At 38.0% G+C, this 23692-nt stretch overlaps 1 protein-coding gene across 1 annotated transcript in view; it reads left to right on the top strand.

The window, feature by feature from the left end:
* The window catches only part of TTC33 (tetratricopeptide repeat domain 33), a 51301-nt gene that overhangs the window by 2242 nt on the left and 25367 nt on the right, over positions 1 to 23692 (top strand). Inside the window, exon 2 of the mRNA XM_027447032.3 lies at positions 23265 to 23346. Coding sequence (XP_027302833.1) covers positions 23265 to 23346 — 82 coding nt within the window. The remainder of the gene's footprint in view (positions 1 to 23264; positions 23347 to 23692) is intronic.

Here is a 23692-nt window from a genome sequence, read left to right as displayed (position 1 = left end):
GGGTTGTAAGGAGGATGCAGGGAACTGCAGGCAGTCAGCCTGACCTAACTGCCAGAGAAGATGATGGAGCAGGTCATCGTGAGTACAATCATACAGCATGTGCAGGACAATTCGGATCAGGCCCAGTCAGCATGGGTACATGAAAGGCAAGTCCTGCCTGACCAACCTCATCTCCTTGTAGGAGTGGATGACCAGCCTGGTGGATGAGGCTGTTGATGTAGTCACCTAGATTTCAGCAAGTTCTTTGACATGGCCTCCCCCAGAATTCTCCTGGAGAAGCTGTCAGCCCATGGCTTGGACAGGTACACTCTGTGCTGGGTTAAAAACTGGCTGGGTGGCTGGACCCAGAAAGTGGTGGTGAATGGAGTGAAATCCAGCTGGTGACTGGTCACCTGTGGTGCTCCTCAGGGGTCAGTGTTGGGGCCCATCCTCTTTAATATATTCATTGATGATTTGGATGAGGGAACTGAGTGCTCCCTCAGTGTGTTTGCAGATGATACCAAGTTGTGGGGAAGTGTTGATATGCCAGAGGGTAGGAAGGCCCTGCAGAGGGGCCTGGACAGGTTGGGTTGATGGGCAGCGGCCACTGGAATGAGGCTCATGTGGTTAAGTGATGGGTCCTGCACTTTGGTCACAACAACCCCATGCAATGTTACAGGCTTGGGACAGAATTGCTGGAAAGCTGTGCAGAGGAAAAGGATCTGGGGGTGTTGGTTGATGCTCACCTGAACATGAGCCAGCAGTGTGCCCAGGTGGCCAAGAAGGCCAACGGCATCCTGGCTTGGATCAGGAACAGTGCAGCCAGCAGGACCAGGGAGGTGATCGTCGCCCTGTACTCAGCTCTGGTGAGGCCGCACCTCAACTGCTGTGTTCAGTCTTGGGCCCCTCACTACAAGAAGGACATCGAGGTGCTACAAAGCTGGTGAAGGGCCTGGAACACAAGTCCTGTGAGGAGCGGCTGAGGGGACTGGGGTTGTTTAGTCTGGAGAAGAGGAGGCTCAGGGGAGACCTTATTGCTCTCTACAGATACCTCAAAGGAAGGTGTGGGGAGCTGGGGGTCGGCCTCTTCTCGCAGGTAACCAGTGACAGGACAAGAGGGAATGGCCTCAAGCTGCACTAGGGGAGGTTCAGGTTGGAAATGAGGAGACATTTCTCAGAAAGAGCAGTCAGGCACTGGGACGGGTTGCCCAGAGAGGTGGTGGAGTCACTGTCTCTGGGGGTGGTTAAGGAAAGGTTGGACATGGTGCTTAGGGACATGGTTTAGTGGGTGACATTGTTTGTAGGGTGATGGTTGGACCAGATGATCTTGGAGGTCTTTTCCAACCCTTATGATTGTATAAACTATACCTGTCAGTCTATAAAAGGGAGGACCGGGGGCAATCTGGAAGAGAGAAAATCCTAGAAGTCTAAATCAGGTAAATTTATATATGTTATTTTAAATAAGCTTTGTACGTGGTCTGCTTAAAATACTTTCTTTGAGGAAAGGCTTTCTAATCAGATAATTCATCTTCTTACTGTTCATCTTCTTACTGTTTTTACTGTTCATTCTGATGTTGACACTATTCAAGGGGGTTGTGATTCATTCCTATACATACACCTCTGTTCTTGAGTTCTGTGTTTTCTGAGTTCAGAAATTTGTCAATACAATTTTGAAACTTTTAAAAGATGACTTTAAATAAACTGAGATTAACCTAAATCGTTTAAACATGCTGCCAATATATTAGTCAACACCTCTAATGCAGTAGCCACATCAATTGGCTACAGTAATGTTAATGTCTTTGAACACAAAATAACCCAAGTAATTGTGTATTGTTAACATATTCGTATAAGCTATTTCCAGTGTTAAAAACAACAATCTACAGAACGGCAGATCTATCCTTTTCAAGGTACAGAGTTTGTCTTTTTCAGCTTGAGAAAATGAATTATTTCCAAAGGCTTTCATTCTACAGCTGGTAATCACTAATATTTACTGTATGTTGAACAGAAATTGATCTTTATTTCTGTCATCCTCCTTCCCACCTTTACCCTCTTCATATTTTGCTTTAGGATGATGTATTCTGTGAAACACCCCTCAGTTCTGTGTAGATTTTGTTATCCTTTGATTTGCTTTTGTAACAAATTTTAAGTTTTGTTTGTAAAATGCAATAAATCTCTTGAACAGCAGCAAATAATCCATGTGGTCTGCAGCTGGATCAGACTGCTTTATATTTATTCTGAGCAGCAGGTAATTCTTTGCACCTTTAAAATCCTGAGTGATTGTGAGGGACTGAGTTGTGTCCTAAGACTTTCCTTTTAATGTTGGTTAGAGAACCTTACAAAAAAAATCAACCCATTTATGAGTAGCAACTTGTGGTTTTGTTTGTGATTTTAATGAGAACTGTATCTCATTGGGGTGCCTATGTGAGCTACTGAGAAACAATAAATGGTTTATAAGAAACGTGGAAAAAAGGCAACAAGAAATTAAAATGTATTTTTCAGGAGACTTTTCACTCTCTCTGGTGTTAACACTTGTATCTGAGACTTGTAAGTTCTGACTTAAAGCTGTAGTCCTGGTAAGTGAGGGGAAATTATCCCACTCAGTGGAGTTTAGGCAATTGTAGTATGGTATTGCCATCATATGTAACTTTCAGGCGGATCTCCTTTAAAAAAGATTTGACATGGATTTTTAATCTACAGAAGCTTTTATTACTAGGACAGGTGGAAAAGTTGGCCTACCATCACAATGAACTTGAAGAAATGGTATGAAAGGAATGTTTATTCTCTGTGATGATAAGTGTTTGTTGTAATTGTGTGTTGGACTTCCATGGTCTTTTTTTTTTCTGAACGAATGAGCGTACAGCTTGTGTAGAAATTAAATATTTAATGTAGGTTGTTTCAAAAAGTAGCAAAGTTTAGTAACAGGTAAAGACTTCTAGTTGGATTGTGCTGCATTCAGTTAAAAGAATGATATTTTGATGATAATTTTTTGATAAAGGGATGATCTTTTTTGGCAACAAAGTTGATACGGGGCCTGGAGCATCTTCCCTATGAGGAAAGGCTGAGAGACCTGGGAATGTTCAGCCTGGAGAAGAGAAGACTGAGAGGGGATCTCATCAATGTGTATAAATACCTAAGGTGTGGGAGACAGAGGGACTTGGCCAACCTCTTTTCAGTGGTCTGTGGGGACAGGACAAGGGGCAATGGCCACAAGATGGAGCACAGGCAGTTCCGCACCAACATGAGAAAGAACTTCTTCATGGTGAGGGTGACGGAGCAGTGGGACAGGCTGCCCAGGGAGGTTGTGGAGTCTCCTTCTCTGGAGATATTCAAGGCCTGTCTGGAGGCCTATCTGGGCAGCCTGCTCTAGGGAACCTGCTTTGGCAGGGGGGTTGGACCCAATGATCTTTCGAGGTCCCTTCCAACCCCTACAGTTCTGTGATGCTGTGATATTCATTGCAGAACTTCGGAAGAAAATCAAAGCCTGAAAACTAGTGGGAATTGAAGGTGGTATCTTAGTTGGTGGTACTTGTGGGATGGAGAGAAGAAGAGGGTTCTGGAAGGAGACAGAAGGGAACCAGCAGGACTCTGAATAAAGAGTGGAAAGTAATAAATTCAACTTTGTTTCTTTTTGAAAAGAGACAATAAGGTAATGTGCATGGCAAAATTAATATGATGAAGGGTGATTTTTTTAAGTGGATTCACTGTTACTTACACAGAACAGTGTTTACCACTTCTGTGTTTGGTTAGGTCAGGTAGCTTGTTCTGGTAAGGGAGCATCACAGCAGTGATGGTATTATTTCCCCACAAATGTTCCTGTTTTCATTTGTGGTAAGTACCTCTCTTCGGGTAAGTGAGATGAAACTGACTGATTTGTGCTTGTAAAGTGAGTCTCAGTGTTTCTGGGGGGAGCAAGGAATAGTGGGGCCACTAGAAAAATTCATACAGCCTGCTCTTTGCCCATTGTTAAGCTCAGGAGTGGCACTGGTGAATCGTATGGGGCTGCAGGCACCAGAAAAATGGGTTTTCAGCTTTTATGCCAGTTGCTTGTGGAGTGTTTGTATGTACCTCGTGTCATGCATGTGCAGTAAACCTCTTATGTCTGGAGTCAGAGCAAAAGTGGTGCTGAAGGAAACAGTTTCTGATCCACACTTCAGTCTTCTGAGGACTGGGAAGGAAGAAGGGGAGATACTGGGAACAGCTGTAGAATAAGGTTGATTATCCCAGTGGGTCTAACATATTGTGGGGGACATGGGTTAGGAAATTCTGAGCTAGGGTTTTGATTGGTAGGTTGTTACGATCAGTAGTCACTAATCTTTTCTTTTTTTCTCTGGTAGCGTGAAAAGTCAGATATATGGAAGAAGTGTTTCGTTTGTCTGCTCTTTACATATGTGGGAAGGAGTCTTTTGAGAAGCAGTCTATTGGTTGAAAGAATGGAAGATATTTTAGATAAGAAATTACTTTTGCTTATAGGAAACTTACAATGCTGGCAGATTGTTTAAACTGAGATACTAGCATGGATGTATCCCCATGCACTGGAATAAAAAAAAAAAAAGTTTTTTTTTTTTTCTGATTGTCCTTTTTTTTTTTTTTTTTAAATCCAGCACTACACAAAAGAATAAACATTTCTGCTCAGCTTCAGGATATTGAAAACAGCAGTTTACAGTTGCAGTGTATTTTGAATGGTAGGTACCATGCCCTGTGGACACAAGCCTAAGAATGGGTTCAGATGAGATTAAATAATGGAATGGCCTCAAACATAAGATGTATTAAAAACTAACAGAGAGGAGAGGAGATCTTTTGTCTGACTAGCATCTCTGATATAACTGAATTGCATATTGATGTAGGTAACTGCAATCTTTTTTTTTGTTTGTTTGTTTTTTTTAAAAATAAACGTTTTCGTAGCTGTCCACTAGGTGGAGGTAGAGTTCTTCTCATTAAAGCCTAAGTGCAAAAAATGTTTTTCATATTTTTTTTTACAAGTAGACACTATTGTGTTTAAGTTCTTATTGATTTGCATTTAATGTTTCAATTCATTCTGAAAAATACAATAACACTAGTCTCTTATTTCTGATGGTACATTTTCTTTATTGCGTTAAAAAATATCTTCATCTCTCAAGCTGCTACTGGTTTTGGAAGGTCATGCTTTCATCTGGAAAACTGTCTTGTGTGAGCTTACAGAGATTTACCAATGTTGAAATAAATAATTGTTGTTGCTTTGTCACTTGCTGATTTAAATTATCTGACTAATAATGTTTTACACTTAGCTTTTGAGGTGGCATATTAAAGAAGGATATGCTGAAGTGCTACAGACAGAGCGGACAATAGATCAATCTTCGTGAAGTGGTTTATTCTTCTAGGGGAATTAGTCTTTAAGAATTTTCCAAATTACTTCTCTAACCCATTTTTATAAAAAAGACACGTCCAGCTTTTCTGATCTGCTGCTTAATCCACATTTTCATAGTTGAGACTTAACCTTTTTTTTTTGCTGGCACTAATATGCCAGCATCACTTCAATGTGTAGTCTGTCACTCCTTAGGTATATATGCTATAACTGATTTTTTTTCTCCCTAGATACCTGTAAGGTGTCGGCATAAAATGATGAGAGGCACAGACCTTTTAAAAGCATGTTAATGTAGTGGTCTGTTGGATTAAGCATTATGAAAAGTTCCATTTAGCAAATGGAGCAAAAGAGTAACATCTAGTTCCAAAACAAATGAGTGACAAATGAAGAGTTGAAAAAACTTTGCCGTGATTTTAAAATGTTTGTATGTGTTCAACTTACCAGTGTCTTTCAGGTTTAGATTGTGGAGTAACAGAAGGGTTTGGGTTGGAAGGGACCTTACAGATCACCCAGTTCCAACGCCCCACACCTCCCATCAACCCAGGTTGCCCAAAGCCCCATCCAGCCTGGCCTTGAGCACTTCCAGGGATGGGGCATCCACAGCTTCTCTGGGCAGCCTGTGACAGTGCCTCACCACCCTCTGAGTAAAAAAAGTTCCTAGTGCCTTATCTAAAGTTTTAGTTTAAAGCCTGTATTTGTGCTTGGGATTGCCCCATCCCAGGTGCAGGACCTTGTACTTGGCTTTGTTAAACTTCAAGAGGTTTGCACAGGGCCATCTCTCAAGCTCTAGATCCTTATTGCTTATCATAAGTACTTGCTTACTAATGAATTACGAAAGCATTGAAGTAATAGACTTCCTTTCAGGTTATCTGGCATATTTATTTATATGCAACCAACATGGCAAAGGTCACTGGAAAATTTGCCTTTCAATTCTCAGATAATAGAACACTGAATTATTTACATAATAAAGTGTTAATATATGTTTTTCAGAAAATCCAAGAGCTCTCTTTGATAGAAACTTTTCAGGAGGCTCAATTGCATTATGTAGTAGCCTAGGAGAAGTAGGGTATGTTAGAATATGCTGGGTGTTTTAGGAGGAGTGGGTTGTGTTAGGACGATGGGGGCTGGGTCTAGGAGACCTGGTTGCATTTTGTTCAACAGCTATCTCCTCCTGGTATCAGTCCCGGATGTAATTTTCACGTCAGGTATTAGCTCTTCCAGACAGTACTTGCCTCTTTCAGAGTGAGTGACCAGTATCAGTATTCCATAACTAAAATTAAATTTCTTAATTTCAGCAATTATTTGCTTTGATTAGGTGTAATGTCAGTCATACAAAAATACAGAGAAAGCAGGTTGGCTGATTCCTCTAAAGTTGTGTAGTGCAAACAGGGGCTTGATAAGATTGTCTCGACTTCTAGTCCAAATACCCAATCACTGCGTTTCAGGGTTTAGCATGATTACTTATTGTGCAATTGTGTATATTGTGTATATAAACTACTTTGCTGTTAGCTTCCTTGAGGACACTTTACACATGACATACTAAAATGAGCCTAAGGGTGTGTGATCTGCAGCTCTTCAGTGCAGAGTACATGAGCTGAAACAAAAAAGTCTGAACAAGTATGGGCTTTTTACCTCCACTTTCCTGGAAAAGCACATGTTGCAGCTTCTCTCCTATTAGTCAGAACACAGGATTTGTTCTGCAGGCCTCAACCTTTCCGCAGAGCTAAGAGCATTTTCTGCCCTTTTTTTTTTGTCATGTTCAACAATTTCCTATAAATCGGTTTCCTGAAATAGCACTTCAATTTTTGTCTTTAAGCTAATTTTTATTGCTAGCATCACTGTTTTCCCTCACTTGCTGATAAGAGCTGTTGCTTCCTGGTGATGCATCTAGTTGGCTTCTGTCATTGAGGCGGAAATTATTTGCAGAATGTTGAAGTAGTTCCTTTTGTTTAAATTGCCGTTTATCTTTAGTTTAGCCATTTTCCTCTTACTCCGACAACTGGTTATTGTTTGGCAAAGGAGGAGTTCAGTTTTGAAGTTTTGTTATTAATTTTTTGCAGATTTTTCTAGAGAGTACATGCACAAGAATCAAAGATTATTCAAGAACTGTACAAAACCTCTGATCAAATTTGGGAATGTCTTTTTGTTACTGTTACCAGTGGATATTGAATTATATTGTAGTATCCATGTATATTTGAATGTGTGCACGTTTATCTAGGTATCTATTTGTAAATTGTAAATCGAATATTCGTAGAACAGCTGTAGACTTTGTGAAAAACATACATAAGGAAATATTTTAATATACATATATGTGGAAAACACAGTTTATCTGCCTTCACTCTGCATTATTTTTAGGCACTGAAGGGAGGCCATGAAGAAATGAATCTGTATTTATTCAGGGTCTCCTCACAATGTAGCAGAAAAAGGTATCTCCAAAGCACGATTCAGCTCACATAGGAGCTTAAATTGCACTTCGTTGGGCCCTCTTGCTGCTAACCGTATATAATAACTACACCATAAAGGCACCAGGACTGCTTTTGGGTGCACCAGCACAGACTGATCTGTGGTCCTTCTACAGAATGGTTTTGTGACCTTGGAGAGGGTGACCATGGACAAACTATCTTTTGGGGGAATGCCTGTGGCCAGCTCTAACCCCACCTCGTCCTGTGAAATAGCAGGGGAGAGCTGTCTGGCCACAGCCGTGCCAAGGACCCATCTGAAAAATACCCCTGGGTAACACTGCTGGAGTGGCAGTGGCCAGCGACGGTTCTTGGCGGTGCTGTCTTTGTAGTACGGAAGCAACCTGTGAGACTATGGGATGGATGGAGGCTTAACCTAAACGCTCAGTGTTAGGGACCTAAGGGTGTGTGGGGTGAATCAGGTGTAACAGCTTATACCTGTCTGGAGGTGAAGGGTAGTCCTTGTGGTACCTGTCCTTGGACTGAAGTGTAGAGGGTCAGTGTGTTTCTATCATGTTTCTTGTGTAGAGGAATTCGATCAGAGAAAAGCTCCTGTGTTCACCAGAGATGTGTTAGAAATACTATTAATTTCTAAAATAAAAGCAGAGAGGATGTCTGTTTACTTAAAAAGAAACAAAAATAACAAAGAAAGACTTCTGTTGATAAGTGTTTTGAACCCTGGATACAATATCCATGTGCTTCAGCCTTCCTTCACTTTTTTAAAGCAAGAAAAACTCTATAATAATAATTAAAGTTCTGTAACATAACAGTACATTAACATAAAGACAAAAATATTGTGTTATTTTTATTTATTGTTACCAATTATGACTATTTTACATTCAATTTTTATAAATCATCATAGCTGTGCTTTAAAAGCTAATTTAAAAATCTTTGAAAGCACATGCTGGCATGTTTTTTTTTACTTGTAAATTATACATAAGTAGGGTTATACTTTTTTTTTTGTCATACATTTAACACAGTCTGTTATTTTGAATGCTGTATGTATGCTGTACAGGATTTGATAAGATGTATTTTCTCAGCAACACTTAGAGCCTTCTGCTGCATATGAGGAATAATAAGAATATACATCAGAGTACACCCGGCACGTTTTTGTTTCCTCTAACTGTTGTGCTGGAGCAGTTCATGTCACAGTTGTCTTTTTTTTTTTGTCTCCAGAGTTGATTGCTGAAATTTCCTTTTTTTTTTTTTTTTTTTTTTTTTTTTTCTGCTCATTGTTTATTTCTATTATAAACAGGCTGGAATACAGACCATCTCTTAAAAGCCTAGACACGGTAACAGCAGAGTCAGCACCCTTGCCATCCTGCAGAAGCCCGTTTCTGCAGTAGGTCCGTACGGATGGGTAGGTGTAGGTTGGAGAGTTGTGTAAGTACTTCAATGCAAAAGTATTGAGCAAGTTAAAGAAAACACTGCTACTTTGAGCTAAGGGGTTTTGCCCGTAGTTTGAATCAGACATTGTAATAACACAGTTTTTAAATTAAGAGAATTCTATTATTTATATGCATAGTGTAATACAACTTAGTAAAATCTAGTAATTTACATAAATAATCTAAGAAATACTTTACAAATAAATACAAGCTGGGGCCTTTTCCAGACCCTTTAGATAAGACAATGGCAAAAGTTGCTCAACTGAGGTACTGATTTCAGTGTCCAGTATTCCCTATATTAATGATGTTGTGTTGCGGCTTGCATACTGTCACATGGCTGCATTTATTTTTTTTGTCTCAATGTTACTGTTGTTGATGCTTCTATATATTGTCCAGATTTACTGTTAAATACACCTGGTTGCTTTTACCCAAATAATAAAACCTTTTAAACACCTAGAAATGAAATTCATAGGTATAAATGATTTTAAAAGCAATTATTTTTGTTCATTGTTGAGGCTGCAGGAAAGAAACTAACCTGTTTCCTAATTTAATGCCTTTGTCCAGTTGCTCTGAAAGGCTAGCTATTGTTCCTGAGAAAGATGACATTTTTCTACTACTACATACATTTGGCTTTAAAACTCATGATCATAGAAACATAAAATGATCTCGGTTGGAAAGGATCCTGTGGGCAGGGACACCTCCCACCAGACCAGGTCATCCAGGTTATCCAGCCTGGCCTTGAACACCTCCAGGGATGGGACATCCACAGCTTCTCTGGACAGCCTGTGCCAGTGCCTCATCATCAGATGAGCAAAGAATTTCCTCCTAATGCCTAATCTAAATTTATCTTTTTTTTTTTTATTTTTTTTTTTTACTAGTTTAAAACTCCCTGTCCTATCACTGTACCCCCTGATAAAGCGTCCCTCCTCAGCTTTCCTGTAGGCCCCCTTTAGGTACTGGAAGGCCACTATAAGGTCTTCTCCAGGCAGAACACCCCCAGCTCTCTTGGTCCCTCTCCATAGGAGAGGTGCTCCAGCCCTCTGATCATTCCTGTGGCCGTTCTCTGCTCCATGTGTTTCTTGTGCTGGGGGCTGCAGAGCTGGATGCAGAACTCCAGGTGGGGTCTCACAAGGGCAGAGCAGAGGGGCACAATCCCCTCCCTCGCCCTGTTGCCCATGCTGCTTCTTACAAAGCCCAGGATATGGTTGGCTTTCTGTCTGCAAGCGCACATTGCCGGCTCATGTTGAGTTTCTTGTCAACCAACACCCCCAGGTCCTTCTCCTTGGGGCTGGCCTCAATCCATTCTCTGCCCAGCCTGTATTGGTGCTTGGGATTGCCCGGGCCCAGATGCAGGACTTTGCACTTGGCCGTGTTGAACTTCAAGACATTTGCACAGGCCCACCTCTGAAGCCTGTCATCCATCTGAATAGCATCTCCCTCTTCCACTGTGTCAACTGCACTGTTCGGCTTGGTGTCACCTACAGATTTGGTGAGCGTGCGTGATCAGTGCATCCACCCCAATCTCAAAAGAACAATCACAACACTGTAGTATCCCACTATTTTCTGCTACAACATTGAATTACCACAGCTCAAAAGCTCCTAGACAAAGAGTTGTACCTCTCTCTGCCTCTGGGTGGTGTCCAGAACCCTAATTATAGAGAGAACATATTCCTCACATTCTTCTTACCTCCTGGAAAAACAATTAAAGAAATCTTTCCTTGAGAAACTGAGGCTTGCACTTTTGAAGCTGTTTCAAGCTGATAACTTTTTGAGGCCTGCCATTCTTAATGTACATTGAACGTGTTTTGATGGCAATCTCTGGAGCTTCAATGTCTAGGAACTAAATAACAAATCTTAAATAACATTGTTTTGTCTTTGACCTGTCAGCCCGTAATATAAATCTAATGTAGTAGACCAGGACTTAAGCTTTTTTCTCTTCTAAAAAAATAAGAAATGACAGTTAAGACATAATACGGATCATGGCTGTAGATTTTTTAATTTTAAAACTAGATTCCTTGGGTAAGGGATTTTGGCGATGAATAATGGCTTGTCGTCAACTGGCTCCACAATCCTATTTCACTGTTAAAAATAGAAGACATGTATTAAGTATGTTAAATGACATAAACTTACTGAAAGGCTTTCTTCTGCCTGGGTTTCTGTGTAGGAAGCTGTATTTGTCTGGAGGCTTAGTACAACCATTCCTTTTTCTGGCAATTAACTCCTGTGATGATCATGATAAACTTACCTCCATGAATCTGGATGTTGACAGAAGTGTTTTTAATTGTCTTCAGCCTAATCTGTCAATGAAACTGTACTGTTTGTCAGAAGATTAACTTTCCATGGTATTACTCACACGTAATTTATTTTTCTGGACATTTTATTTGATGTATTGCATATTCTAAACTAAAATCGTGTTTCAGTAAGCATTTCAGCTTTTGGTTTTCAAAGAATATTACTGATCTGAATTTGATAAATATTTTTTTGTGATTTTAAAGGAGACTTAGGGTCCTAAAAGAATTGTATAAAGCAAGCGTTTGGGGATGGTAGAATCACACACTGATTTTGAAATAAGTTTTCTAATGTTTTATTTTCCACTGAAAATGCATTTTGTTGTAATTTCCCTTGCTAAACCATCTTTTCATTGCCAGATTGAAAAATTTATTTGCAGAGCTGTGAATGTGAAGGTGGTAGGAAGCTATTTGCTATGGATACTGTTTTTATAATGTATTGTGTGTTTTATGAATATCACAATATTTGCCTTGTTTAATCAAGTAGGGAGTGTGAACTGCTTCTCCAGCATCCAAAAATATACTTGAGATGCTGGTGTACAATATAGCGGTGCCACTACTGATTAACAAAGGTTTGTTCATTGTATTTGTATAGCCAAATGGAGAATTAGACTGGGGAGCTGCTTGGTGTTTTAAAATAAACACATTTTTGGGTCAGTCATAACTTGTTTCAGATCATTGTCATGGTATAAAAAACACAAGTGTTTATGCTGGTGCAAAGTAGGGGGCAAGAAAGAGGAGACTGAGAAGAGTGTACTACTGAGAACTGACTAAAAGTGTTTTTACAACTTTTTATTAATACATTTTGATTTGCCTTTCAAAAATCAATTCTCATACTTCTGTGTTGTGGGTGGAACTGAATTAACTGGGTTTTGTGAATTTTGTGTATTAGTGGCTGATTTTGTTTAAGAGATTTGAAGAGAAAAATTCCAAGTGATACTAGGGCTAAACTGTTAGAATCACTGCTGATACACAGAATGAAATAAGCAAATGCTAAAATTAGAATAATAAATATTAAAATGGAATTAGTTTACACAGTCTAATATCTGTCATACTCTTTAAGAAAGTTTTAGGTAGAGAAAGTTTTAGGTAAATTATTATAAGCTATTGTATGCAGTATCAGTATGGGAGAAATCCTTAACCTGGACTTTTGTAGGTAACTTATAATTGTTGAATATATTTTAACTGATTGTAACAATGCCTGAGTTATTCAGTTTCAGTAATTATATCCTGAAAATAAATTGAGAGGTTGAAATTTTAAATACTGAGCAAAACATGAAAAAAAAACCACGAAAGAAAACGGGGTGAGTGTATTTCTATGTCTAAAGTGAATTCATTGACATTTGGAGTTTGTGGATGAATTAAATACAGGATTCATTTAATACAGGAAATAGATTTATAGAAAAGATAAGGCATTAGCGAGTCAGACTTAATTATGTTTATCTAATCAGTGGAATCAATCTAATGTTTAAAGACATAAGGTAGTAAGGAATATATGTTAAAGGGCATATTTTTGTAATTGAGACATCCTTTCTTCAGATACAAAGCTGAAGTTACCAAGCTTTGATTACTTCACTTTTTTTTTTTCTTCAGAAGAAAGGTGTCTTTTATTTATTTATTTATTTATTTTTTTATTTCAGTTGTGTGTATTATCTGAGCAAATTCATCTCTGCTGTCCTGCCCTTTGCTGAAAGTGTGTTGTAAATTCATGAGTAGTTTAATGGACAGGATGTCCCTTCCGTAACTTGAAATACTCTTTGTATGTGTTCCCCTGTAGATAGAGCATGGGATTTGAGGCATAAAATAAGAGAAAGAGGAAGACTTTATTTCAGAAGTTAGGCTTTGGAAGTGTAAGATAGTGTAAAATAAATGGCTTAATTATTGGTACCAGTAACCAGCGTTGATAAAAACATATGAAATATTAATCTTTTGTTGATATTTCATAATTTATTTTTCATCTTACATTGTGGTATGAGAAAAACGGAAGGAGCTAGTTCAAACAGTTCTTGCTGGTATTCTCACTTAATAGGCAGTATTTATGTGCGTGCAAAATCATGCTGCCAAAACCCATTATCGGTCGAAATCTATAGCTTCCTGTAAGGCTGCTCATCAGTAGATGAGCATTTTATTTAGTACAGCACCTCAAGCAATACAGCATATTAAAATAACCATTTTAGGTTATTTTAACTGTTGTGGGAGTGGGAGCACAAACTTGTGCTTGCCTCTTCTCCCACCTTACCGAACGTTTTTCGTTCATGACACTTAGGCTCACTGCTCCTTATACCTGCAGTGCTGGTAGTCAGAGTTCCCACTCTACTCACAACTTTAATTTTAAATTTGTATGTTTTTGTATATTTGCAGGTCATCCTGGGATTTAGAATTAATTGTATTCATTTGGTTTTCAGTGATGATGGTCCCTCCCTGTAAACAATCTGTGAATGTTATATCCTTGTATGTAGATTGTACTGTTCATTGCACAATTATATTTCACTTCAGGATAATTGACATGTTTTGTTTACTAATACTTGGATTGATACTTTAGTCATTTTATGTCAATACTTTGTAATCATGTCAGTTATACTGGAAGAGTTGCTTAACTTGTAGGTCCTTTCATGAGTTGTAAATCATAATTGCCCTCCATAAGTCTCACAATGCCATGGAGAATGACACATTTCCCCTGTCTTTATCTGTGTCTTTTTAATATAACTTCTTTAATTACTCAGTGATGTTGGTATCAGAAAACATTGTAAAGAGGTCAGAAGTAATAGAAGGAGAATTACATTATTTAGTACAGGTAAGAGGAGCATATCATCGAGCTGAAATGCAACAACGCAGAACAGAATGTGAACAGGCTAAAGGCTGCTGCTTCTTGTGTATCACCTCTCCTCAGGTGTTTTGCACTATATGTTGTCTTACTCCCAAGCATTTTTTTTTTTTTTGGTAGTAAGTCATTTTGAGAGGGAGGCAAAGAAATAGTGTTCTTGAAATCCGTGAAGGGAGGGGGTGTTGTGTGTGTGTGTGTATTTGATTTTTGTGTGGTGAACAGGTTTTGACTTTGTCCTAGTTTTCATGATTAATTTGTAAGAACTAGTATGAGGTGCTAGAGATGGAGCTGTCTGCCATTTTGGACAAATTGAAAGGTTGAGTTGAAATGCCTATTCAACTAAAAAAACCACCTAGTTGTAATGACTGTTCAACTAAGAAAACAAATAGCATCCATCATTCTAGCAGTACTTAGATGTTTCTAAAGGATATCTGAACAGATATCTCAAATGAGACCGGAATACAGCCTCAAAATTGCTTTAAATATATCACAACAGTTTTTCTTCTACATCTTTCTTCCTGTTGTTGCTTTCAGAGGAAATACTGTTGAAGCTGTTTTGAGGAACTGAAGCTTTGTATTTAGGATTTCATACTAGCAATAAAAATTCATTACCTACTATATTAAAATATTTATAAAATATTACAACTATTGCAAGACCTGAAACTTGATTTGTATTAATTTGGAGCTCTTGCTTAAGGATACTGAAGTAGTGAATTGATTTCACTTTAAGTATGCAATTCCTTTTCTTATGAAGTTTGTAAGGTTACTATGGCCTGTTCTTAATTGCTTACGTAATGGAGAAATGGCAGGTTCAGGAATAATAAAACTTGTATTCTTGTTCTTGATGTCAGTTTATTTGTGTAAACCTCATTTCTGCTCTTATTTGTCACTGATTATTTCAGCTTTCTACAGATCTGTCACGCATAGTATCACAATCATCTAGGTTGGAAAAGACCATCAAGATCATCAAGTCCAACAGTCGACCTGAATTGCTGAGTCCCAGCACTAAACCATGTCCCTTAGTGCTATACCCACATGCCTCTTAAATGCTTCCAGTGATTGGAACTCCACCAAAATGACAATATCATTGGCACTTTGATTTTAGTCAGGTAAAGCTAAATTACAGGGCTGGGATTTAATGAAAAGCTCCATGTTCGTAGATAGTTGCAAATCTGATCTTAGAAACAGCAAGAGGGTTCCATAGGTGTTTAAGCTAGAAATATCTTACTTCTTTTTGAGTCCTTAAAGTCAAACATTTATCCTTAATGTAGCTGAATTTTCTGTGGTAATAATGAAAATACTAGTGACTGCAGTCCTTCTATCTGGTAATGTTTCTGTAGTTAATCAGGTATGCAGTCACAGACAGTAGGGTCTTGTGGTTTTTATGACAAAACTAGAACAGCAAAACCACCACTTACATGAAGGAAGTATAGCAAATTCTTCCAATTCTGTTCTTCCACTCTGAATAACATCCTGGTGTTAACGTTAGCAGCTTGTAGAGAACTTCTGCTGTTAACCATTCTCACTTTCAAAATTGCACTACAGAGTTCTGAATACTACCAGAAATAATTAAAATTAGCCTGAACTTGTCATTATTTTGACTCACTGGAGTATTTTTGTAGGATCATTTACAAAGATAAGTCCTTTTGATTACCAGGGAGCCAGTGCCTAGGATGCCCTGGGATGCTCAGTGTAGGGGAGGGGTCAGGAGGGGAGGAGGTGAGGGTATGGTACTTGATTGCACTAGTGATGAGTCAGTAATGTAATCCTATTACAGGTAATTTCCTCTGTGTTACATTATATAAATAAGTTTTATATCTAAACCATATTTGGGGGTGTGGGGAGGTGGGGGCTGGAATTATGAAGTAGCAGTGCCAGGCCTGAGGATATTCTTCAGCAGGGCCAGAAACAAAACTCTGTAATTCCCAGTTTTTAGAATTTTGAGTGTAATTGACATGTTTAGCTAAGATTTTGTTTAGCAGCCTGCAACTTGTTCAGGTTTATGCTGATTGTAAGGATTATTTTAAGAAGAAAAAATATGTACTTATGTCTTTCCTGAAGCAATGCTTCTCAATCAGCATTGTGTGATGAACACAATTTTGTGTTCATCAGAGGTGAAATAAGTATTTCATGGTTCTAGAATAAACACAAGCATATGCATGCACATACACACTTTCCAGAGCTCTCCTTGAGGACAAAGCCCTGTAACTGTGCATACTGATAGTAGTAGTTTTTCAGTTAGCAGTGAGAGAATTGACTAGCTGCCAGATAAGTTGCATTTGTGTTGCAAATTAGCTTGTCTTCTTACAGGTAAGTGCAGTATCTGAGTGGTTTTGACCGTGAATCAGATTTGCCAGATTGTAAAGAAGGATATAAAACATGACAAAGGCAGCAGGGCCCTCTGGTCACAGTTAAATGTAAAATGTTTTTGTGAAAGACATCTTACGACAGACTGTCAAGTCTAGACACTGGTTACTCCCATCATTATCTACTACTTTCAATTTGTTGCATTAACTCCTGTCGTTTGTCATTAAAATAATTTACTGGAGTATGCTGCATACCTGACCCTCAAAAAATAAAATAATCATGAAGTAGTAAATGATTTCTGATAAGGTTTCTTCACATGTTTTATGTGAGAAAATTAAAGTGTTACTCTGCATGAGGAAGGATGTCTCGATCAGAGAGAGTACCAGAATCCTGATTACATGTTTTTCACTCCTGCACATTAGCTACAGGAATACCTTTCTCTGTTATTGGATTTGGTAGGTTTTCTTTGACAAAGGCAGTTTCAAAAGGAACTGCATTTACCTAATAGATGAAATGATAAAAACGTCCATTGGTACATGTGCCGATGAAATACAGCTTCAGAAACTGAGATTGAACTCATGTTGAAAACCTCATTTTGTAATTTTGGCATGATGATGGATGGTAATTGTTTTGGCATGTGATGAAATGGTATTTCTCATCTGCTCTTCTGTGGAAGTTCCTAAGAGAGATAAGTCTCTTTGAAGTAATTGTGGAGCTGTTTAATTATAGGGTATATTCAGCTGATTTAGTTGTAACAGAATTTTGCTGCATAAAAAATTCTGCTACATAAATCTGACTTCTTTTCACTGTTTACACTATGTGTGCCTGGATATCAATGACCTGATATCATGGGGTCTAATATATGCAGGAACATGAACTCTTATGAATAGTTAAGCTTTGAAATGATGGGCATCAGCTGTATGCATGCTGTTTTGTCCAATGGTAAGTTCTGTATAGTTCACCAACTTGAAGGAGAGCTACAACAAGCTTGTTTGCATTTATCTGGCATTTGCTGTGGGGTAAGAACATGTATGTGGTTAGTTGGTGTTGAAGAGCTATAACGTACTTCTTTACCTGTGGTAATTAGTGTGGCCATACTTGAATCAGCCTGTTTAAAAAAAAAAAAAATGTTTCCTTTGAAGCTGTAGCAGGTAGCAAAGCAGACAGTTTTAACTTTATCCCTTTAAAATCACAGGTAATGTAGAGTACATTATTTACCATAAAATAACTATACTGTTGAGCTGCAGCCTGTTGGTGATTCATCAATAGCATCAGAATTATCTACAATTAAAAAAAAAAAAAAAAGTTTGAAGACGTAATAATCTTGGGAAGTCTGCCTGTGAGCTTAAATGTGCTGTAGGTCACTAACAATGGATTAACAAAATTAGATTAACAAAAAAAAAATGTTTTAACCTGCTATTGCATGTTGTTCTTGCTAGATGCTTATATAAAGTACCAGTTCCCTCCCCACAACCAGCAGAGGAAGCATTTTACTATAAAAAGATCTGTCTGTCATAGAGGACTTTGAGGTTGTTTAACCCAAGAAAGCTGTGCTACTATTCTCCTTTATTGCTTTTAGTTTTCTCCTTCACCTGTTCATGAATCCTCTCCCACAGTGCAACCCTGCATCATCACCCAGCTTGTGAAAAAGAAAGTTGGTTCCTATAATCAGATTCTCATTGGCTTTTCATTTCTCTCTCCTTTCCATTTTATGTACCCTGTATAGCTACTGGCTGGTGTTCTTTTCCTCTAGCTTCCACCAAAGTTTGATGAATTTGCCCCAACACTCTATTAAGATTGCTCTTGCTGATGTTTCTGGTGGCCACAGACCTTTCACCTTCATCCTCTGTGATATGGTTCAAGTATTCAACATGCTCTTCTTGAAATTTTGTTTTCCTCTGGCCTCTGTCTAACTGTGTTGTTCATCGTCCTCCTGAGACATCTGATCCTATCCAAGTCCCTGACAATTTTGGGGATGTTAAATCCTCTTTTCTGCTGACATGGCACTTCTGTGACTTGCCTCTCTCCTGCAGGTGTGTCTTCTGAATTTGCTACCATCTCATTTCTTCAGTATATCTTAAGAAGTTTTCAATGTCATTCTGTATGTGCCCTGTTTCAGTCTCTGCCTGAAGCATCAACTGAGGCAAGCCTGTCAGAGTAAAACTACATGACTCTGGTGTATTATATGTAACTTGAATCAAGTTTTTTTTTTTTTTTGTATTTTTTTGTATTTTTTTTTAAACCCAAAAGCATCTAATTAAATACAATTAATGAATATACAAATTTGGCATAACAGTTTTGTTTAAGAGCACAAGAGATCCCGTTTTCCCAGAAGTGTTATTGAAAAAATGAAGTGTAAGCATAAGATGTTTGTTTCATAAGTTCACAAAGCTGTACGAAAATCTGCCAAGTCTCTATAGCTCCCAGATGGTCAGTAGCATGTCTTAAGAGAGCAATTTTAGTATTTCAGGGGAGCCATGGGATTTCATGTCGTTAAATAATAATTGGCAAGATCCATCACATCTTGTACTCTGAAACCATCCCAGATGTGTCCAGTTTTCAGTAATTTCTTGTTTTTTTGACATTTCAGTGAAGAAAATAATAACTATGTTCTGGTTATAATTGCATAATCTTTTGCTTTGTAGTAAGGTGTACTATTTCATTGAAATCACTGTGGGTAGATAAAAGTCAGTATACTGTATCTTTGTACTTGCATAAATAGCAACTCAATACTTCAAAATAAGACAATTTTTTTCTTAAAAATGTTTTGTATTACGGAAGTTTAGAGGCTTAGTTACAATGCATATTAGGGTTTTACTTTTGCAGCAATATTAATTTGATTTTATATAAAATGAATATACGGCCATTATTAATGTTCTGTGATTTCTTTATGGTTACATTAGATAAGCCTTATAGTAATCCTGGATGTGTGAAAATTAATGACTTTGTAAGATTCTGTTTTGTTTTCATTTTGTCAGGAGATGATCGGATGTCCTTTTAAACTAGATGCCACTGAAGTTGCTGGTGTCATACAATCATACATAATCCTAATAAACCCCAGGACATTTTTCTACTCCATTTTCTACCTCAAAGCAGGATCAACTAGAGCAGCTTGCTCAATTGGGGTTTGGATATCTTAAATGATGGACACTCTACCACCTCTGTGGGCAACCTGTGCCAATATTCAGTCACCCTTTATAGTATTTTTTTAAATTTATTTCTTACATCTAAACAGAATTTCCTCTGTGTCACTTTATGCCCATTGCCTCTTTTTTCTGTTGCTGGGCACCAATGAGAAGAGTTTGGCTCTATCTTCTTTATTCCTGCACCCACTTCTGAATCAGATATCTCTACGCTTTGATAAGATCTCCCTTTTTTTGATAAGATCTCTTCTCAGAGAAGAAAAGGCTCTGCACAGTTCATATCTCTTAGCCTCTCCTTACATGATAGGGCCCTCCATGCCTTCAGTCATCTTTGTGGCCCCTGGTTCATATCTCTCTTGTGCTGGGCAGCCTGAACCTGGACCCTGCGCTCCAGATACCATCTCACCAGAGCTGAGAAAGATCCCCTCCCTCAACCTGCTGGTGATGCTTAAAGCCCTCCATGATGATGTTGGGCTTCCTTTCTATGGGGGCATGTTGCTGGCTTATACTCAGTTTGCTGGCCACCAGGACTCGTGTTTTTTTTTTTTGTTGTTGTTGTTGGTTTTTTTTTTTTTTTTTTTTTTTTTTTTTTCTGCAAAGTTGCTTTCCAGCCAGTAGGCCCCCAGCCTGCTGATGCTGGAACTATTTCCCACTGTGATAAATATCAGAGTTTTCTGAGGAATGTTTATAATATCACCAGTGGATGGGTCTGGGGTTTTTGAGCCTCATTCTTGTTTGTGTTGCAAGTTAATTTTTTTAAGTACTAGGTTTCATATCCTTTTTTTCTGAAGGCACATAGGATTCAATTGCACGTTGCTGTACATCATCTGTGCTATATATAGCATGTGTTCTGGATATATGTGCTCTCATTCTCTGTCAGGCACATTGGAAGGAGTTAAGTTAGGCATGTGATCTGCATTAAGATAAATGGAACAGCATTAAGCAAAAATTCTTTACCAGACATGACACGGTAGTTTTTGCAGCTTGGCTGATGGATACTGCCTTGTTACATGCTAGTAACTCAATTGTATGAGTTTATTTGCTTTCTAAGAAAAGAAATGGGAATAGCAAGTGGAATATTCATTAAATTTGTTTCAATTAAACCCAGAGCATGAATATTTATATTGAAGCTCTCTTTTTCAAAATTATTTCTTCTTCCTTACAATGATAAAGGTCCTGTACAATTCAGTTCAACAGGATCCTGAGGGACAGTAAAATGATCAAGTTTTTAATTTTTTTATTTTAGCAACTCTACCTACATGTTAGCTCATTTCTTATGTCAGCCAAGACATATGGTTTTACTGGAACACTGTTTTTACAACTGTATCTCTACAACTATATTCCCAGTTGACTTTTTCTGCAGGGCTTCTGATACTTAATACAGTTTGTAATCTTCTCTTTTAGAAGAATGAGGAAGACAATTCTTTGACAAAGAACTATCTTTATAGAAAATATTTTTTTCCAAAGTTTGACTCACTTGAGCAAGCAGCATGGTTCACTTTCTCTAATTCAGAACAGTATCAGTAGTTTTTCCCTTTTGTCAAAGATTGATTTTTTTTTTTTTCCGACAAATGAATGTTTACTCTTCTGCACCTTTTGTATCACTGAGCTGCTCTATTCAAACATATATCATACACAGGGTGCAATGTTTTTGTGAATGAATGGCCTACTTTCCCTAGACTATCTTTATTCTGTTGACAGACTGTTGACAAATTGGCAGCAAAACTCAACAGAATTTTGGGCTATATTTGCCTATATTTGACACTACCTTCAGAGGTAGTGTGCTCTTGCTGTGAGTTTTTTCTCATTAGATTGATATTTTGATGAACTATGATGTCCTCTTCGTAGAAGTAAAATGGTTGTTCTTGAAAAGAAGCTTTGATCTTATGCCTTTCTACTTCCAGAATGCCAGTGTTGTACCTTCTTTTCTATCTATTAAATAATGTCACTGTGTTTGCTCAGGTTTCTAAAGTCTTCTGTTTCTAACTTTTTTTTTTTTTTCTTCCCCTACACTCACTGTCTTGTGGCTTCCTGCATGGCCAGGACATTGCCTAACTGAGCTCAAAATCCCCTTTACTGGTGTATTTATCGTAGCTAATGAAAGTTTTGTTGTGCTGTGTCTGTGCTGGGTTTAGACAAAGCTATAGTTTTCTACTGAAAAAGTGTTTTTCTTGCTAACTAAATTATGGCTTATGTTTCTACTAACACGTAAAAAAATTGGTTATGCTTCCTGTAGTTTGAACACCTGCCCATGGAGAATGAACTGAGATTGCAAATGCACAGCTGGAAGCTAAACTTTGAGGAAATGGGAAAATGTATTGAAACATCTTTTTACTTGTGTTTTATTTGAGTACTATGCATACTTAGCAGTGTCACCTACAAACATTTAGAAATAATACCTGAATCATTACTGAGTGCTCAACTTCAGTTGTGTTGCTTTTCCAATCTATTACTTGCTTCTGATCAGTTCAGAAGTTTGTGGTCTTTATGTGACTGATTTGGTGTGATGCAAGCCAGAGGACTGAAAAATGGGGAAAGGGAAAGAGAAGAGAGAATGGGAATGGCTGAAGATAACTATTATAACTATCACGTGTGTATGAAAACTAGTTTTACCTGCGCTATATTAAAAGTGCAGTGCGTATTTCAAAAGTAACTGCTTTTGTACCTTCACAGTGAAGTTAATAGAAATGTAATGGTTCCTACACAGTTCTGTGTCAAAGGTGAATTTTGAAATGGAGGATTCAGAGAAGTTGCTGCATTCGGCAGACTCGTTGATGCTAATATGTGGCTTTCTTTTAGTCTGGAAGATTGCACCCCTCTAACTGTTTATTATGCTGTCACAGTTTTTCGGTGTAGTTTAAAACCCTAGTATAGGTTTGTCAAAGTTCCATCTCTTTGTTTAGTCAAAGACCTACTTTTTATGTGGTTTGGTGAACTCATTTTTTCTGTTTTCTAGGGGAGGGCAACATATTACAAAGCTACTGTGTATCTTCCCAAAGTTGAATGATTTTAGTATACCTGTTTACTTTCTGTTTCCTTTTTTTCCTTATATACCAAAGTTACTTGAACTTAGGTATTTTAGTCTACGTAACAATACAGAAATGCTGGTGTGTAACTCCAACAAGCTTTTGAGGTTGAAAACAAATTTGAAATGATAATTGTAGTAAGGCATGTTGCATTCAGATTATGTTTTATAATAAGTGACTGAACATGATTTTTGACAACGAGGGGAACTGGATTAAGTTCAAGAATTCTAACTTTCGTTCATTGGTTTGACATAGGTTTCCTGTGTTAACTTGTAAATTCAGTTGAGGCAAGTTGTACGGTAGTACTTAACACTCAGTGGTCACAAAAAGAAATACCCAGTTCCTCAATGCAATTCATTCAGCATGTTTTATGAGGAAGTGATTAGAAAAGACATTAATATTAATGAGATGCTTTGGCACTTTAATTAGGAAAATGTCGGTTTTTAAAATAGAAATTCTTAATATAAGTTTCATTTAAATGTAGTGAGAGTGTAATATTGTTTTAACTGCAGGTACCGGGAGGCTATTCAGAAGTGGGATGAAGCACTTCAGTTAACTCCAGAGGATGCTACGCTTTATGAGATGAAATCACAGGTAAATCATGACAATTCTTTGTGAGTGTAGAAATTAAAACTCTGTGGTCGTTGACCAGATACTGGCCGATGTTGCTGTATGCGTAAACTACATCAAAATTAATTTAGGATTTCCATTTATTCTTAACACAAAGGAGTATCTTGTAGCAGGAGTTAAAAATATGCTGTATTCCAGCCAATCATAATAAATAACATCTTTGCTAAGAACTGAATTAGGATGTTACAATGTAGAAGAAGCAACCGAAATACCTGTAAATTGTATTTTTGAAGGAGCAGAGAGAGCCTTACTCTTGGTAGATGAACAAGATTAACAGTGTGTCCTGGCGGCCAGGAGGGCCAGCCGCACC

Source organism: Anas platyrhynchos, chromosome Z, assembly GCF_047663525.1.
Source record: "Anas platyrhynchos isolate ZD024472 breed Pekin duck chromosome Z, IASCAAS_PekinDuck_T2T, whole genome shotgun sequence".
In the NCBI taxonomy this organism is placed as follows: Eukaryota; Metazoa; Chordata; class Aves; order Anseriformes; family Anatidae; genus Anas; species Anas platyrhynchos.
Note: the sequence above shows the minus strand (reverse complement) of the source record. Positions and strands in the feature narration are given on the sequence as shown.